Source organism: Corythoichthys intestinalis, chromosome 18 (genome assembly GCF_030265065.1).
Source record: "Corythoichthys intestinalis isolate RoL2023-P3 chromosome 18, ASM3026506v1, whole genome shotgun sequence".
Lineage (NCBI taxonomy): Eukaryota > Metazoa > Chordata > Actinopteri > Syngnathiformes > Syngnathidae > Corythoichthys > Corythoichthys intestinalis.
The window spans coordinates 11,555,575-11,575,126 of record NC_080412.1 but is presented as its reverse complement, the minus strand read 5'-3'; the positions used below and the strand labels follow the sequence as shown (position 1 = coordinate 11,575,126).

The 19,552-nt window shown below is 38.9% G+C and overlaps 1 protein-coding gene across 1 annotated transcript in view; it reads left to right on the top strand.

Moving 5' to 3' along the window:
• Positions 1-19,552, top strand: part of tcf7 (transcription factor 7) — a 76,049-nt gene that overhangs the window by 17,645 nt on the left and 38,852 nt on the right. Inside the window, 1 exon segment of the mRNA XM_057821256.1 lies at positions 17,065-17,191. Within this exon segment, the coding sequence (XP_057677239.1) occupies positions 17,065-17,191 (127 nt within the window).

Sequence of the window (19,552 nt, the reverse complement as noted above, 5' to 3'; positions counted from 1 at the left end):
TTTTAGGGTGAAGGTCATGAAAATCCAGCAAAAAGAATCCAAATGGGGAGCTCCAACTACGATTTTTTTCTGGTGTTTTTGAAGTGACGGTGGGCAGTCTTGACATTCTTAACTCATTGGCTGCCGTTGGACAGACATCTGACCGTGTGGCTATTTTCGTTTTTCTGCTGTGAATTTGGACATCTATTAGTGATAAAATCATTCAATCAATTTGAACTGTGAGGTCAGCAGCGAATGAACGAATGTCTTCAATAGGGGTGCACGATATCCATTTTTTGATATCGATAACTTCCTGCTCCTCAAGGCCGAGGCCGATATGAAGACCGATAATATATCTGGCGGAAAGCACTCAGGTGACTTGAAGTTCCGCTCTGAGACCCCCAATTTGGCCAGCTTTCAAAATTGTCCTATATGCATGTGTGATACATCATTGGAAAGCTTAAAATCTCAATTTTCTAGGGGAGGAAAAATTTTGAACAGGAGGGCATTTAAAAAATAAAACGTTTTTTTTTAAACAGCGAAACCCTGTCTGAAGGTGAGAGCATGAAAGAGCAGAATTAAAGACATGACTTTAACGAGATATTATCGCGTACTTACCTTGTTTCGATCCAAAAACTCCATGTAGCGTGAATCACTGAGTGTCAAGACACAGCTGTGAATGGCCACAGCTGGATTTTGGGGGAATTTTACGGGTGAAACATGGTAATATAACAAGGGTCGCGATGCAGAAATCACAGACATCAAGGAGTGGCGGAGATTTTCTTTTTCATATGTTTACCCTTTTAAACGTCCCCCCCCCACCCAATTTTTCTTTGTTTGGATTCATTATTTATCATCTAACATTCATTCATTTTCCATGCCGCTTTTCCTCACGAGGCTCGTATATCGGAGAAAATGTGTCAGTAACAAAAAAATACAATTAAGCGATAGTTATGAGGTAAATATCCATGACTTTTTTAAAGACACGATTTTTCTCATTGGGACGTACTTTGTTTAAAACTTTAAAATATGCGAGGGAATAATTTTTTTAAAGTCGTTTTTTTTTTTTTTTTATGAAATATTAGACATCAATTAATGATTCTAAGCTAAAAATGACAGCTGGGTTGAAACAAAAGTGGTTGCGCTACGTCTGTAAACGGGGGTTTCAAGGATAAAATGGACCAATTAAAAATAGTTCGGAGGCTTAATGCGCCACGAATCTGCTATGGCAGCATATAGACATATTGTTCTATCAAACACAATAGTTCTTTTGGCTTAAGATACAGCAGTTTTTTTAAAGAGGAGTGCAAGAGCAGAAACTGCTTTTTCAGTCATGTCTGTGTTTTCCACCACATACAATTTTTAAATGCATATTCACCTCAGTTTTAGAGCACCTGTAGGTCAAAAATACTAGTGGTGGATTCAGCATAGATTTGCCTTGGACCTAACCGGAATTTTCATGAACATTATTATAATGAACAAAACAAAGAAAACAGCAGTTTTGACTTCAAATAAAGTGTCCATATTTATTTTTTCAAATAAATGTAATCAATCAGTCAATGTCATTGACGATGTGTTCCCCTGAACAATGAGGACTAAACTAAAACAAACATAAACCGAATGGTGCTTTGTCAGCAGATAAAACATTTAATGCAACAGGAGAGGAGACTTTTGTGGTCTTGGTCAGTGAAACAACTTTCTTTTGGACAGCAAGCAGATCAATAACCAAAAGGCCTCTCAAGAACTTGTAAACATAACTGTAAAATGCAAACATTTGCTAATTGCTATAGTAAGGTTTATCACTCAGTGATGGAAAAATACGGCCTCTCGAACAGTATTAAAACTTTGCATACTGGCAAAACAGGGGTGGAAACAAAAGCACGCATCCAAATCAATCGACACCGTGCTAAAAATATTCTATATTATCGGGCCTATTAATAATGTTATCGGATTTATTGGGATGACGTCATAATTCCTATTATCGGATCGATAATTATCTTGCACCTATAGTCTTCAAATAGATTGGGCGTCAATGGCACCCAATGAGTTAATAAATTGGTGGAAATACTAACAACATATGATGACCTTTTGTAAATATTGTATTTGTAAAGTTGTAAATTGCATATGGTCATCATGTTTTTGTCGTTTTTGAACAAACTAAACAGATTCTGTACATGAAGGCCTGCTTTTTATTGAGTTGGTTGGTTTCCAGACCACTAAAGTTAATAATTTTTTTTGTTCAAATACCTGATGACTAATGGAAAGATATATGCCAGCGAATCGAAATTCATAAATATCCACTAAACATCTTGAGTCTACATCGGCCTAAACGCAACTGGAACCGAAGGTTTTTTTTTTTTTTTGGGGGGGGGGAGATGGTGAAGATAAAAGCTTCAAGCACAAACATCAGATGAATAGGAGCATCAATGGCAGCAGCATTTCCCTGAGATTAAAGACAAAGTCCATGAGGGGCGAGAAGGTGGCGGGCTAATAGACTACAAGAGCTCTGCAACGGAAAGGAGTTTAATTGATGCAACGGATAAAAAGATGGACATCCTTTTAATGGCTTATTTTGTTCAGGCCATGGGTTTCCATCTTTTGTCTAGTGAACCCATTTGTGTGTTTACCCCTTGCACGTACTCCGTCAGGTATACTCTGAAATTTGGACTTCTTCCATTGAATCAATCAAAAAGGCCTAGGTTTTTACCCTGTAAGTCCATATAATCGTGCCAGGAACATTTTCAGAGCTCGTTCAGTAAAGAAAGCCGCTTGCGCCTCCTGGACGTGATGTCCCATCCCTAAATGAAAACCATCTAAAATCCCACATGCTATCCCTTCGGAACAACTTGTCACAAGTTCACCGCCAACATTCAAACAACGCAGCATCCCTGCAGCGATTGAGGGGGAGGGCGGTGGTTTGGAATACATCGCAGCTTTCAAAAATATTCCTCAGAGTCGACCGCAGGACGAGGCCGAGCGCCGAGCCGGCTTGCGCGGTTACGGGCTTTTGGTTATGCGCTCGCTGTCTGAAGCCACATCAGAGCCCCCGGGACAGTGTAACACGATCCGGACGGGCTGAGGAAATCCACCACGACGCACCCTCGCCTTCCTACTCCCCCTTTTGAGGCGAGGAAAACCCTCGGTTACAAACAATTAAGATTTCGGAGGCTCGGAGACTTAGGAGGTAATTGCTTTTGCCGATCTTTCGTCTGAGGTCTAATCCCGATTCATCTCTTCTTGCCGTCTGCTTGATCAGAGACACGAACAAACCATTTTTGGATCTGTAATTCAAGCCAGTCCGACTACAGTGGCAGCCAAGACAAGAAATTTTTGCAAGTTGTTATATTGCCGTTTCTTTGACGGATAAGGTCCCAAATATTTAAATGAAAGTCACATTTCCTAACATCTGCGAATGGTATCCATTAGGGGGTAAAGCATCATCTCGGCCTCCAGGCCACACGCCAAAAGCAATTGCGGCCACTTTCAACCACCAACAGAAGGCGACTAAAGAAGGCGAGTTAAAAATATTTTTCCAGGTGTCTTGGGTCGACTCCAGAGTCGAGTTTATGCAATTCCGATCCTCGTAACGTCTTTTCAATGCTTTTGTGACTGTTTGGGATGAGCTGAAAAATGTTTATCTCTCGTAGACTTCCAACTTATTTGAAGTGAGAGGGTTGGCAGCGAAATGTTACGTCATTTTAGTGCCGTATCGGTACCAACACCATCGGTGCAACACTAAACATTAGTTGATCTCAGATGAGGTAATTGCGGTTATTTCAAAGAACTACTTGGCTTTGGTCTATCTACCATAATCAAAACAATACTTTCTTTTGACTGTTTTCTTTACTTGTGGCATTTCGGTTGTCACGTTAGCAAAATAAATATAAGCGGGCACACTCGAAAGTCGTCACGGTGGGTGTTTTTTCTTCATTCAGTTTTCCGGACGTGCGGGGGCATTTAACATCCGGGATTTGCGAGCCTGATATTAAGAGTGACAGCTTTTTCACTATGACTCAAGCACGCAGCAGTATCACAATCACATCCAGGATTGATATCTTTTCAAACAGCACTGACTCAAAATGGGGCTATAAAGATGAAGTCCACATGTCTGGTTTCCACTTTCAGAAGCACTATCGAAAATATAATGGCACTTGTAGGAGAGACTATAGCGGAAAAACTTGATGTGGGAGAAATTTTACACTAGAAAAAGAAATTATTTCACACGCCATGCAAAAAAAGTGTAATTTTCTGTCTTTAAAATTTTTCAACCCTCAAGAAGTAATATAAAAGGAGAGTGCTGCCTTGCCTGTGTGCAACGGAACTACTGTATCTAGCAGGGTTTTCAAAAGTATTGAAAGGTATCAGAGTATCAACTGAAATGTTGTAACTGGATGCAATATTTGATTGCCAAAAAAAAAATCAATACCCAGTTACAGTATTCGTTTATTGCACTACCACAGCTTACCAGCAAGTTGTTGTCATCAGGTAAATTACATTTTGAGCTACTCTTATATATTTTTGCATTTTCCTTGTTAACCCATTGGATGCCATTGAGGGTACGGTCAGGTACACTAAAAGATGAGCATTCACGTCCTCCCATTTTTAATGTCTATCATTATCAAGGGGAGACATAATTTTGAGTCACTTCGGCTAGGTTCATACCGCAGGTCTTAATGCACAAATCCAATTTTTTCGTGTTATTCCGACTCGAGTGAAGCATTAACTTTACAGTCTGAACGTGACAAGTTGCGTAGAAGTGGACCATTTATAATCTGGTCTGGCCCACACTTTCCAGAATGTGGCTGCGGTCTGAACTGTCAAATCTCCCAAATCGGAATTAATGCAGCAATTATGTCAGCAAGGAGTGAGAGGCAGGGAGGACGGCAGCGATGGAGCTTTACATTAGCGCCTAGCTTGAACTCGGCTTTTTGGGAAGAGACGGACTTGACAATAGTTTAAAAAAAAAAAAAAAAAAAATGGGCATGAGTGTCAGTTTGCTTTGCGATTGTCGGACTGCAAATTAGTATGCATGCGTAATACTTGAATGTGCTCAATGAACAGAGGCAGTCTGAACAGGCACGCTAAAAAAACAGATATGACAAAAAATCGGAATGCATTCAGCCCTGCAGTTTGAACCTAGCCTTCTAGTACATTTTAAGGCATTGCGGAGGCAATTCCTGTATATTTTGGATCATTTTCAGTGATTTTTGGGCCGTTCATCAGTCACTTCTTGTTGATTTTGGGGCATTTCCTGATCAATTATTGTTGATTTTGGGTCACTCGCTGTTGTATTGGGGCATGCCAGGGTCACTTCCTTAATTTTCGAGTGACTTCCTGGTAATTTTAGCATCATTTAAGGATTTTATGGGGTCAAAAATATTGATCACCAATGCAGTAACACTGCATGAGTTAAAAAAAATCAAACTAAAAGTATTTATTTGAGTATCGCTATCGGCTTGAAATTTTTGGTATCGTGGCAACTAGACATGTGCCGATTACCGGTTTCAAGGTATACCGTGGTATGAAAACGTCACGGTTTCAAAACCGCACAATTTTTCCATGATACCGTCACTACGGTATTAGCTATTTTTGTCCCAAAAATGCAGGGAGAAATCCCTTGCTTGCAGCTGCAAGGCCCAACCCTCCCCCACCGGTTGTTGCTCAGTGTCAGTCCACTCGCTGTCCACTGGATGTGCTACACGATGGCTGGAGGAGGTGAAACTCCTGAATTTTTCTACCATCAAAGAAAATGAAATCACTGGTATGGTAATCCTTTGGCTTCAAAAAAGTTACAAACGGATGCACCTTGGAGAAGGAGGGACAACTGACATGTAAAACATGTTTGCGGAGGGGGACTGCCAAGGAGGCAGTACCTCCAATATAAGTTCGCATTTATACAGAATTAAAGGTTTGTAAACACTGTCATGAACGTTTCCCACCAGCTACGAGAGTTAACTCCAGTGTGTTTAGTGTGTCTAGCGTTGGTAAAACATGCGGTTTTTTTCTCTCTGGGAAGTGTCTGTGTTTTGAAAGAGAGTGTATGTACAAAGTTAACATGATACGAGTCATACACACATGCTTTTTATGGAAAATAATTATTTTTGTTCTGATGATAATAATGTTGAGCTGTAGCAGTGGGTTTAGGCTCACCTGAAGGACTGCATTTAAATTTATTTATTTATTTTTGTTAGAATATTTCTGATATTATTATTTTTTTACTTATTTTAACTTAAAGGGCCTTCGACAGCGTAAAAAAAATCTTAAATGGCATTATTATGTGAATTACAATCATATTTTGAGATGATTCGACCACATACAACAATTCAGCAAAGAGCAGATGACGAGAAATTAGTCTTTTAATCGACCGTTCAGCCTAGCGCTCTAGCGTCCCCAGCTGGAGGATGACATCGGCAGGGTCACGATTTAATCTGATTTAGAAATCAGCCCATTGAGGGGGAATTATTCAGAACGAGGAAAATGCGACGAAGAGAGCAGCAAAATGTAATTGTTTCAATCTCTCTGCCCCAATATTTTTACAGGATGTTCTTTTTAGCTATGTATTTTTCCCCAATTGCTAAATAAATTGTATGGTCATGACAAATGAGTCTTGTGCTAAATGAAATATGAAATATTCAAAATGTGTTATTCAGTACGACATGGCAAAATTATTCCATAACGGTCTTGTTCTTCTTGCACCTCCCGAACGATATTTCACGCCACCGGAGTTAGTCCGGCTTTTGTCATTTCCCTGCCCCCGATTTCGGAGAGTGTAAACTAACCAAGAGGCTTGACAGCTAGCCGACATGCTAACCCGAACCGAGCGCCGTTTCAAAGCCTTATTCTCGCCTTTCGAACGAAAAATCACACAAACCTAATCCAGATCATATCACACGGCGGCGGAGTTGTCGATTGTCTTCACAGATCGACAACTCCTCCGGCGGCGAGCAAGATACAGCTCGTCGTTCCCGTTCTGCAGGCAGGAGAGCTCATTTGCTAGGGAAGCAGCTGGAGGATGACTGCCGGACAAACCAAGGATAGTGGTCTATTGCCGGTCACACGAAGAGGGCAGAGGGGGCTAGAAGTCTGGACAATATGGAGAACCGCTCAAGCATAAGCCTAGTATAGCGCTCTTCCGGCAGGCACGCTAATAGTACTGATGGGGGTGTACGATAAGCCGCCTGTCGTCGGCCGAGTGGCATTCTCGGTGGACAAGGAGCATTGTAAGCCACCTCCTTATTAAAACGTGTGCCATGATCCCAGTATTTGACATAATACAAAACACGATGTTTACTCACTTCCTTGTAAGTCAAATGGTCCCACAGTTGTCGGACTTTTTTGCCAATCTCGGGGTGGGGGTTTTTGAAACCCAAAACAGCTCACACGCCTCTACCTGGTGCAGCAACAAAACCCTGCAGCACATTCGGCTGGCGTGATGTGAAAAATAAACGAATTAATCCGCAAAATCAGCTGAATCCGCTGTCCATCTGCATGCTACAAAGCAGGGGTCCCCAAACTACGGCCCGTGGGCCGGATGCGGCCCGCCTCCACATTTGGTCTGGCCCCCTGAACAATACCAGAGAGCATTTTCATTTTTTTCTTTTTTTTTCCGAATATTGTTATTTATTTCCTGGCTTTTTTCTGTGAAGAACCCAGAGAGGGTTATTTGGTTATTATTTGTTTAATTAATAGTGTTATTATTATTTATTATTATATTATATTATATTATATTATATTATATTATATTATATTATATTATATTATATTATATTATATTATCATTTTTATTTGATTTGATTTTGTTCCGTGAAGAATCCAGAAATGGTTATTTGATTGTGGCTTTCTGAAAAACAATAAATTCTCACATTTAGGCACTCCTGCAATCGTCACACTTTTTCTGTTACAAACTGACCCCGGCCCCTCATCAGAGGAGGGAAAAGTTATGTGACCCTCACAGGAAAAAGTTTGGGGACGCCTGCTATAAAGCAATGATGTAGTGTGAGATGCTGACCCGGGTGATGTCACATTCTCATCCCTCCTCAAAACAGGAGGTTATTCATTTTCGTGGCGCGGGATTCAAAAAATCTAATATATTAATCGATCGCTTCCACACATATCCAAGCGATCCATTTCATTCAGGACAATAAAACACGGCGTGAAATTTGGAATAAACATGCTCTTTACTGTCATAGGCACTTTAACCTATGCATTAACATTATACTTATGTTCCAATTTGCTTATGTTTTGAAAAACGAATCCTGTTCAATGGAAAAAAAGTTTAGTTCCCCCTCCCACCCCCAGATATCTCAAAGTAACACATAGTAGAGCTGTAATTACCATGAATACGGGGATATTTTGGCTTAAGGTTATCATACCATCAGAATCTCATACCGGCACATGCCTAGACTGGCAACAGTAGTGTCTAGCTATCAATTAGAGTGATCCCTCGTTTTTTTTGGGTTACTGGGGATGATGATGATGATAATAAAGAAACACCTGTCCGCTTCGATGATGGTGACACAGGGCACAGGTGTAAAGGGGGCCTTACACAATACCGCAGAAATCTGCGTATAACTGAAACTGCAAATTTCGACGCGTGAATTGGAGAGGGAGCTATGTAATCGATAATCTCATCGGCACGTATTTTGTCCACTGGGAAACAACGTTCTTACTTTCTACTGGTCTGTCTTCTAGTGGGTGTCAGCAAATGAGAGCGCAGAGTCAATTTGAAGTTGGTGGGCTGGCTTTGCATAAACATGTGTCAGTGCCACTGACGCCAATAGACGTCTAATAAAATGTCGTTATCATAATACAGGTTGCTATAAATTGCGGCACCATCGCTTCCCATTTGCTTCTGTGTAAATGTCTTCGATTAGGCCTCTAATGTACCAATTTTGTGGAGTATTTTTATGAAATAAGTTTTAGATGAGACAACAGGGTGAGGGGGGTTTTGGGGGGGTCTGTGGTTAGGGGCTGTTTCTTTTTTTAAACACTACTGCAGCGTTACGGCAGCCCCGCTTTTGATGTCAAGTAAGGCTCTCATTTGGAGAAGGCAATGACTTCCAGATTTGGATGGGGGACATTAAAGGGGTCTGGGGTGATCTCTCGCTGGTGTGTCTTCAGCGAAACGATAATGCTAATAAAGCTTAGCATTAAGTTGCTATTTCAACTTCTATCGCAAAAAGCATTTAGACATTGAACGCAAATGGAGGTTAATAACCAGTGTAGCTGAGATTCAAGACCCTTTTTTAGATTTCGTCTTGTTTTGTTTTTGTGTTCGACATCTGAGTAAATTGTGCCAGTATGTGGATCAATCAGCCACCTTTTAAAACCCTAAATATTCCCTTGTCTATTTTTAACTTTCAAAATAAAACAATGTGTCTGAGGAAGTCGGTGAAAAATACATTCCCTGTTTGCAGATGACATCAAAGATTAATGCTTCAAAGGAGCAATTACTTAATCCATTCGTTTAAGTGTGTCAGCTAAATACATTCGTGTGTGTACTTGAAAGGCCTTTTGAGTCACGTCGGTATTGTCGTGAGTGTTTTATGTGCACTACACGGCTCAGTGTGACACTTAATGACAGTTCACATTGCACTTGTTTGTATGGATGCGACACACACATGCTATGATACATGCTAAAGAACACACACAAGTACACCCCTAATGTATTCTTTTTATTCCATTAAAAGCGGAAATTAACACACTCGTCTGTTTGTCCTCCACTGGCCCAAGTGTCTTTAATCTCACCTTTTAGAAAGGATGAAACATTTAAGGAAATAAAAAAACACAGGGGGGGGCCCGATAGCCTCCATCATTTATTGGCTGCCATTGACAGCAATACACGTCCGATCAATTTGAAATGGTTGTGTTAGCAGCCAATGGTCAAACGTTCAAGTCAACTCTAAATAAGCTGAGACTGAGAAAAACTGATTTAGAGGTTACTTAGATCAAGTCATGACTACACAGAAATTGTTCAATTTTAATGCAAGACTTTCTTGAAACTCGGAGACTACGACCAGAGGTGGAAAGTAATGAATTACATTTACTGTCGTTTAGGGCTGCAACAAAGGATTATTTTCATAATCGATTAATTGGAAGATTAATGAAATGATTACTCGGATAAATGTCACTTTTTTCAATTACCTTCACAATTTGAAGTTGTTTTAGGCATGTTGTAAGTAACAATGAAGACAAAATGGATGACTACTTCCTTCAAAAATAATATTTTATTACAGCTTCCTGACTTAACTGTAGTCAGATTTTTGGGCAACTAATTTATTAATCGATTTAATCGATTAGTTGTTGCAGCCTTATTAAGAAACTAGTTTAGACAGTAAGATGTCCGAAATAAATTGTTGTTTTCCAAAGCAAAAGCAGATTTTTGTTCAGGTCCTACTTTGACTTAACAAAAATATAATGAATAAATCTGATCATATTTACAACTGATAAGTTTTATGTATATTATCATTTCAAGAATTTAGACAAGGTTAAGGTGAAGAAGGTCCTAAACAATTAATTGGTTATTAGAATAGTTGTCGATTAATTTGCTAATCAATTAGTTGTCGATTAATCGAGTACCGTATTTTTCGGACTATAAGTCGCACCCGAGTATAAGTCGCACCAGCCATAAAATGCCCAACGAAGAGAAAAAAAAACATATATAACTCGCACCTGAGTATAAGTCGCATTTTGGGGGGAAATTTACCTTATTTTTCGGACTACAAGTCGCACCTGAGTATAAGTCACACCAGCCATAAAATGCCCAACGAAGAGAAAAAAACATATACAAGTCGCACCGGAGTATAAGTCACATTTTGGGGGGAAATTTACTTGATAAAATCCGACACAGAGAACAGATATGTCATCTTGAAAGGCAATTTAATATAAAAATACAATAGAGAACAACATGCTGAATAAGTGTACAGTGCATGAACAACGAAATGCGAATATACTGTCCTCACCAGGACGCTACGGCTCGGTCCTGGCTATACAGCGAGCTAATCAACCAAATGACGATGCTGGACGTTGGTATAATTTTCTGAATCAATTTTGTCCTCAATACCAAACAGGTTCGCATCAACATAAATAAATGATAATTAGGTGCTATTACAGCAATGACACAAACGGTTGGCATGCGTTCGCTAGCATTAGCACATCGTTCAAACAACCACACAACTGGCTCTAAGTGTCCGATCGCAGGTGGAAAATACACAACAACAACAGAAAAGATGATACACACGGGCATTGCCTCTGTAGAGATATTTTACAAGCATAAACAATGAACAGCCGTGTTTCTCTCTCGCTAACTCGCCCACTCACTCAGAGCTGCGTAGCTGTCCGTCTTCTTCTGGCGTGTGAGCGCTCTTCTTCACGTAAACAAGTGCGAGTGCGCCCTCACGTCGGCGTGAAAGTGCCACAAACTAAAAGCATGCATTTCAATATAAAAAAGTCAATAATACAATTGAACACACATTGCCAAAGGCAGAACGCGAACGTGGCCAGAGCTATTAAGAGTTATTCAGATAGCTTTAGTATAAAGAACATGCTAACAAGTTTACCAAACCATCAGTGTCACTCCAAAACACCAAAATAACATGTGAAATGATATGATAATGTGTTAGTAATTTCACACATAAGTCGCTCCTGAGTATTAGTCGCACCCCCAGCCAATCTATGAAAAAAAAAACTGCGATTTATAATCCGAAAAATACGGTAATTGTTATTGTTACTAAATTGTGTGTAACTTGTAATTTTTTTTTTTGTACTTTTTCAAATCATTAATTTTACTTTTACTTGAGTAAATGTTGTTGGAATCACTGTAATTTTTGCACTATAAGGCAAAGAGTATTTGATCGTATAGTACAGAGCGACAAAAACACATAGTAGAAACCCTGTTATGTCAAAAAAAGGCGTTCTGCATTGCCCACCATTTTGGAGGGGTTTCTCACCATCACATACATTGTAAAGGTAAAAGCCAGGGTACTGTGTGTTACAATATTATTATAACAGTTTGCAATCGATGTCTAGCTAGCATTGTTGAAATAAATGTTATGGCAGCGACTGTGTTGCTAATTGGTAAGGCTAACGATTGTCCGGTGTGTGTGTGAGAGGTGCAAGTGGAAATTTTTTTGCGGGCCCCTCCAGACAACCGGCCAAGCGAGGGGATGCGGGGCTGGCAGTGATGTTTTAACACTCAAAAATGTTAAAATACTATATTACAGCTCCGCGCATCTTCTTATCTTTCTGTTTGACACTCCACTCGCCCAACCACGCCCACTTTCCGCCCGTAAACCGGGACCCCTAGAGCAGTGTTTTTCAACTCGTGTGCCGTGAGAGATTGTCAGGTGTGCCACGAGAAATTATCCAATATCGCATTTATTGCAAGGAAGGACTAGGTAGAAAGTTTCGGTTGTGTTCAGATGAGCGAGGTATTGCTCGTGTCACGTTCAAGAACTGCTGTGATTTCTATCCATCAGCCACCTTGCTGTCCGCGACAATGTGGACCCCAGCACATCTACTGTACATCAATGGATTAGACTAGTCAAGTGTCAATGTACACAAAAGTGTCCTTTCCATTTTATCCATATGTGACGACCGTCAATCCTTCCCCTGTGTTTTATTCCAACACATTGTCGAGGACAGCAAGGTGGCGGATGGCTAGAAATCAGAGCACTTCTTGAATGCGACTTGAGCAGCTAACAACAGCGCCATGGTGCTAAGCAAGTTTAAACGTCATCTCTAAACGAAACAACCGACACTTAAAAAACAAGTTGATTGACTATTTAGTTCGCCTTTGTGAAAACACGGAGAAACAGGCAACTTTTTGGAGGAACAACTACAAAGGTAAATGAGAATGTTACCTTGTTGCTAGGCCTGTCGCGATAACAAATTTTAGTGTGCGATAATTATTCTCATAAATTATTCCGATATGCGATATTATTGCGCCCCCCCCTCCAATTTTTTTAAACCAATTTACAATAACATAGTGAGAATACAATATATATTAATAGATCAAGTACACCCATTTAAACGCGATAAATATTTACTCTTAAATTCAAAAATACATTTTAAGAAATCACAACTAAAAATAATAGACCATGCCTCTTAAGTAAAAAACAACAATATTGATACCGAACAGAAACACAGAATAAATAAAATGTGTTTAAAAAAAAAAAAATGCACTTAATAACTTAAGCATTTAGGCAAATGAAAACTTTTCCCGTCATAGTTTCTGCAATGGTGTTCCATATGGATGCAACGATACAGTTAAGTCACGGTTCGGTACGATTTTTGATACGGGGGCCACGATTTTCGATCCGATTCAATACATTTAATGCTCTGTTAAAAAAAAAAAAAAAAAAAAAAAAAAAATTTGTATTTTTTGTTTCGTTTTTGTTGTTGTTTGTTTGTTTGTCTTTTTTGGTAACGAGCAAAAATTAAATTGCCATCATATAAACATGCATTTTAGAGCATAATATTTATGTGCTTACTTCTTACTGATCAGAAAAAATTTTGTATAAAAGTGCTGAGAACAATCTTTACTGTTTGTAAAGTGAGGCAGGGCACACTGTTGATTGCTACAGCTCTCTTAGCAGCTAGGTTTACTACATGAGCAAGACATCCTATTTGTGGTCCGAATCCATTTGTGTCACGTACTGAATTAACAATATTTGCAACATTATCTATAGTCACTGATATGGATTGATTTGGCCTTCTTAACTTCCATTCACTCATGGCGGTTTATAATTCATCGATGTAGTATATGGACTACGTGTCCCATAATCACTCTGGGCTCACGTAGCCAATGGCATTAGCTGTAGTACATCTAGTTTGCCATTTCATGATATTTAGTGTGTGCGCGCATTAAAAAAGTTAGCAAGCGCCGCTGAAGTCACGTCTGCTCATTACTACACAACACCAGCATATGACAATCGACTTTCATTAACAGGACGAGTTTGAAGCACAGCGCTCTTAATTTCATTTAGCTGTTCGTTGTCAAAGCGAGGTTGTTCGTAGCAGCCAAGTCGGTAACAATGTTTTGGCGGACTTCGTTGTAAATATTCAGCGTTGTGCCGAAAAATAACCGCCCGGCGTGAAATGTCACTCCTGACGGGAGCGCCCACACGTCAACAAGACCGGCGGTAGATGGTCCACAGTCACTCCGGAGCACTGACATGGCCGGTATACGTTGAACAATAGGATATAATGGGAACGATTGGCTCAGGCGCTAGTTTTTGCCAGACCTGGAACAAAGATGCATTTTGCGCAGTTGGTAACGAGGAACCCAAACTTTTAACAGCGGCCTGCCGCACGCGCGCACGCACGTGCATGCGAGGCGATAAATCGCAGCGGAAAAATTACCGCCTTCATTTTTATTTATCGTGCGATTAATGGAATTATTGCATATTGCGACAGGCTTACTTGTTGCTGAACTTGTTGCTAAATTCAAAAAGTCCCACACTGTGGCAGAGAAATTAATACTAGCTGCCTGCAAAGTAATTCTCAGCGAGATGCTCAGTCCTGATGCGGTTAAAGACATTGCTAAAGTCCCCCTGTCTGAGAAGTCTGAGCCTTTGAAACCTAACTGCGATAAAATTAAAAATAAAAACAGACAAAGAGCTGTTGAAGACGAGCTTCGTGTGCGTCTTTCTTCAATTCCAGCCAGGATATCGGCTTTCATCTAAACAGGCTCAAGTCACACTGAGTTAGAATAAATATTGAGAAATTATTGGATAATTAAATATATTGTACAGGAAGTAATTTTGGTTTGTGGTGTGCCCCGACATTTTTTCCTATGTAAAAACGTGCCGTGACTCAGAAAAGGTTGAAAAATACTGCCTTAGAGGACCGGGCCTAGTGCGGTTCCAGCCCCCCTAAGTTACTATAGATGCTATCAGGTCTACTAACTCATTGTCACTGACAGTGCTAGACGTCCAATCTATTTGAAGTGGGAGGGATGGCAGCGAATGAATGTTCATTTGCTGCCACCCTTCCACTTCAAATGGCTGGGACGTCTACTGATGATAAATACACTCATTGGACATCTATCATTGTCAACAACTGCTATTGAGTAATAATACTTTTTGGGTACTTTTTCCACCTCTGGTTACGACTTTGTACTTCGGCGATACTAAAAAAGGTTCTCTGTTCCTGAAATACAGTATGTCGACACAGCTGTGAGAATACTGTACATTGTGTGTGTTCTGCAAGTATAGTACATGCGCGTACTTGTTTGAGCTGAGGTAAGTGTGTGTACGTCGTGTAAGTGAGGAGTGGGGGATTTCTCCTCCTCGCTTAACTACAGAGCGGTCTGTTAATGACGGGGTCGGGACGAGCGCCTCCCCCCGAGCGCGCTCGGAAAAGGCGGAAGGCGCTCTGGAAGCCACTTCAAGGGCGGCTAATTACGGCGAGGAAGCGCAGACGGGACGCTGTTTTTGCTCCGTTTTCTTCGGCCGGACGAGTGCGGCACGTGAAGAAGAAGCCGCAGCTACAGATGTGCGGCTGTGCGTGCTAAACTTAGCACGCAGTAGTTTTTTTTTTGAGTAGCAACAACACGCCTTGAGTTGGGCCTTGAGATGTGTGTTACAAAATGGTTTTAAAGTTTTTAAACTTTTTATAATTGTTATTTGAATGAGATCTGAAAAATCTCTGCATTATTTTGTCTGCCATAGACGTACTATCCATTTGAACTTTTAGTCAAAATAGATTGGAAGTCCGTCACCGTCAATGGCATTGAATGAATGATTTAAAAATATATACACTACCGTTCAAAAGTTTGGGTACTTATAATACAGTTCAAATGCTTGGGGTTACTTAGACCCCAAACATTTGAACGGAAGTGTATACTGTATATTATTCATGTTTTGAGGGATTTTTACGATAGTTTTTAATCAAATTCAAACTTTTTGCCGATTTTGATTAGCTATCAAATTATCATAGACAATTTAATATTATATTCATCCCTGCATTTTCTGTACTGTTTTTATTCATATTTTATATATATATATATTTGTTTTAACCCATACAAATTTTAAGTCCTCTCCACCCTAGATGTTTTTGTATGTGCAGATAATTTTACATTACAGGTAGTCCCCAGGTTACAAACGAGTTCCGTTCCTACACTAACCTGAATTTCCGCGTAAATTGGAATTAACCCTTTAAATACCTCTAAATACCCTCTATATCTCAAAATAATTATCTAAAAACATGTATTATCATCATTGTACTATGTGCGCGCAAATGCGTTCGTCTTCGTCTGTACATGCGCTCTTACTCACGTGTGGAGCTTCCTGTGCCAAAATAAAAGCATTCATCACAAAACAAAAGTCAACATTGTTATCAAATACACACGTCACCACAGGGTAGAACAGTTACATTAATAAAATAAAAAAATAAGATACTGTAGGGTACAATAAGGTACGCGACTTTAAAAAAAAAAAAAAAAAAAAAAAACTGGAGACAAAATGGCGGACTACTCTGGTGTCATAAAATCACTTAAGTCGGGCACGTTATAAACCGGGGACTATCTGTATTTTTTTTTTTATCCCTCATCAGAACAATTTTGAATGAAATTTTCTTTATTTATTTTTCTGTGTAGTGTACCTCCCTTTATTGTTATTTTATTTTTATTTTTGTTTAATCTTTTCCTTGTATTGTATGGTTGTAACTTGGACCTTGACTCTGTCAATAAATCTATCTTTATTACCGTAACTCTCTTAAACATGTGGCTCTTTTCGTCCTTCTGCAGTGAATTTAAGCATTCATTCGCTGCCATTCTTCCCAGTCTAGATGGTTTGGACGTCTGTCGCCGTCAATAGCAGCTGATGAGTTCAAATAAAAAAAGCTTTTTTCCCCCCATTATACACATTTTAATCTCTCATCAAATCAAAAATGGTTTTACATTCTGTACATTTTTCTAATATAATATAGAATGTGTAGTCTAATCTCATTCTTCATCAAATAAAACCTATTTTGTATTTGTCTTAGATTTTTTAGAAATATTAATGCATATGTTTGAAAGTAACGTTTTTTAATTTTTTTTTTTCAATATTTTGTATGAGACTAATTGATCTTTTGTGTTTTCAGTCTAACAAAGTGTCTGTGGTGCAACAGTCCCACGGCATGCATCCGCTCACGACGCTGCTGCCCTACGGCAACGAGCATTTCGGGAGCAGCCCTCCGCACCTTCCCGCCGACATGAGCCAGAAGACTGGTACGAACTCTCACCCATGCACAAAGTCACAATGGCCGATTCACTCGTGAACATTTGCTAAGTCCACTTTTACCTTTTTTCTTTTCCCCCTTTTGTTTTAACGTTTTTGCGAATGTTATATAGCAAGAGGGGCATCACTTCAATTTTGTCAGTTTCCCGTGACAACTTTGGCAGTCATCAGAATTTCACAATAAGTATAATTTCAACAATTTTTGTGTTAATTTTAGCAACTTAAACAAATTGAAACAAATTGTGACACACTAAAAGTAAGGAATAAGAATGAGGAAAAAAACACAAATAACTGCTTTCCGCAATAGTAGTGTTGAATTTGTGAATGTGCAAGGTTGTTTTGCATTTCAGTCATTAATTTTGTTGAGTTTTTTTGTAAATTCCAAAACAAAATGACATTGGCTAAAAAAAAAATTAGGTTGCGGGGAGAGGCACTTGTTGGGCATAAGACAAACGCACACAAACGAACACTGTTACCATGTGTTTCTGGAATTCCCCCTTTTTTCCCAATACACAATAAACTTTTACTAAAAAAAAAAAAAAAAAACACGCACACTCTAGCATTGTGACTCAGCTCTTAATGACAGACTGAGACACCTGCGCGTGCAAACAACACAAACACACAAGCAGCACGAACACCTGGACGCTACGTCTGACCTTTCTCACAGCATATGACATGGTTTTTGACAAAGTTTATCCTCAGGATTGTCGTCAGTCAACGCACAAACACACACATATCGTTACCTCAGCCCTATATCACTCGCCACGTCGTACAGTCTCACTGTTACATCATCAGTGATGTCATAAACCTTTTTGTTCTGCTACAGTAAAATTGTATGTTCAATACCAAGCAGTTAAAAAAACAAAGCATGAAGAAATGCTAAGTAGATATTTACTGCAGCACTTACTTTTTTTCTAAGGAACCTTTTGTGATAAATGTGTATATACATGTCTCTAAAGTACAGCGTGTGTGTGTAAAATAAGTATTCATACATGCACTTACAGAAATGGACAAATCAAATTAATAGGAAAAAATCTGAAAATCTATTTCTTTTTTTTTAAAAAACTATTAAAAAAATATTCAAATAAGGAAAACATTGGGAAAACGATAATTTAAAAAAAAAAAAAAAAGATAATAAAATGAGACCTACTTTATACAAAAAAACGAGGGCATCACCATGATTGGTAGAGTTAGCAGTCGCTTTGAGTGTGAAATCTTTTATTGTGAAATTCCTTTTGTGACCTATGTGACCTTTTACCTCACTACCCCAAAATATAATGATCCCTTCCGTTTTATCGTTCAAGTTTTGATAATAATCCATAGACTTCACTATCAGTTGACGGACACAGGGCTCAGGGGCATCCGTAGGGGGCCTATTTTCAAAAACTTAAAATTTCAAATATTTTCAAAACCAAACTCAAAACAAAAACATTCACTTCCCTTAGGCATATATGAGTCTCCGTGAGCAGCGGCATAAAAAAATTGAAAATCGTTCCATAGTAAAATCCTGATTCTTTTTTATATAACAAAACTTAAAATCTCTCATTCAAATCGCTCATTAAATCTCAGATTTTACGCTAGATGCACAAAAATCAATAAATGCAGGGGATCAATAGCAAAAATTAACATATCATATAACTTTTAGCCAGAAATAGCAACCTATTTTTTTTTATTTAGTGCAATTTTGACGTTTTTAACAGCTAATAAAGCACTCAATTTTCACATCAAAAACTTAATACTTGAGGAAAGCATGCAGAATCATCTTAATTTTACTCAAAAAAAAAAAAAGCAAAATTTGCATTTTTCTACATACAATCACAACTTATTTATGTTGAATTCCCCTATTGTGTAGAGATACAAAATCCAACATGGTGGGCGTCACAAAACAAAGAGCTTTAAAAGTTGAAAATTCTTGTAAATAAATGCTTAAATCGCAAAATTTCTACAGATAAGAACGTAAAACAGACTAGATTCTTGGTTCTGTCATCGTCTTTTTCGGACAAATTATTCCATATTCTGTGTCAATGTTAATGATACTGACGATGATGACAATGACAATAAATTCATTCATTCATTCATTCAAAAATAAAAAACAGGCAGTGGTCATTCATTTTACGTAAATATTTCAAGCCAAAGTTACACTGATTTTATCCATTGATTTTTTTTCACGTTTCAAAGTGCATGCATGGTACTATTCAATACAATAATTACCTTTAATCCTCGACCAAATTAATCTTGAGACACTCCTCCCTGCTTGTATGCAGTAAAACCTTCGTCCTCTTTCCGCATAAATCCGGCGTTAGAATGCGGTGTGTGTTTGAGAGTTTATCACAGGGAAAGCCAACTCAAGG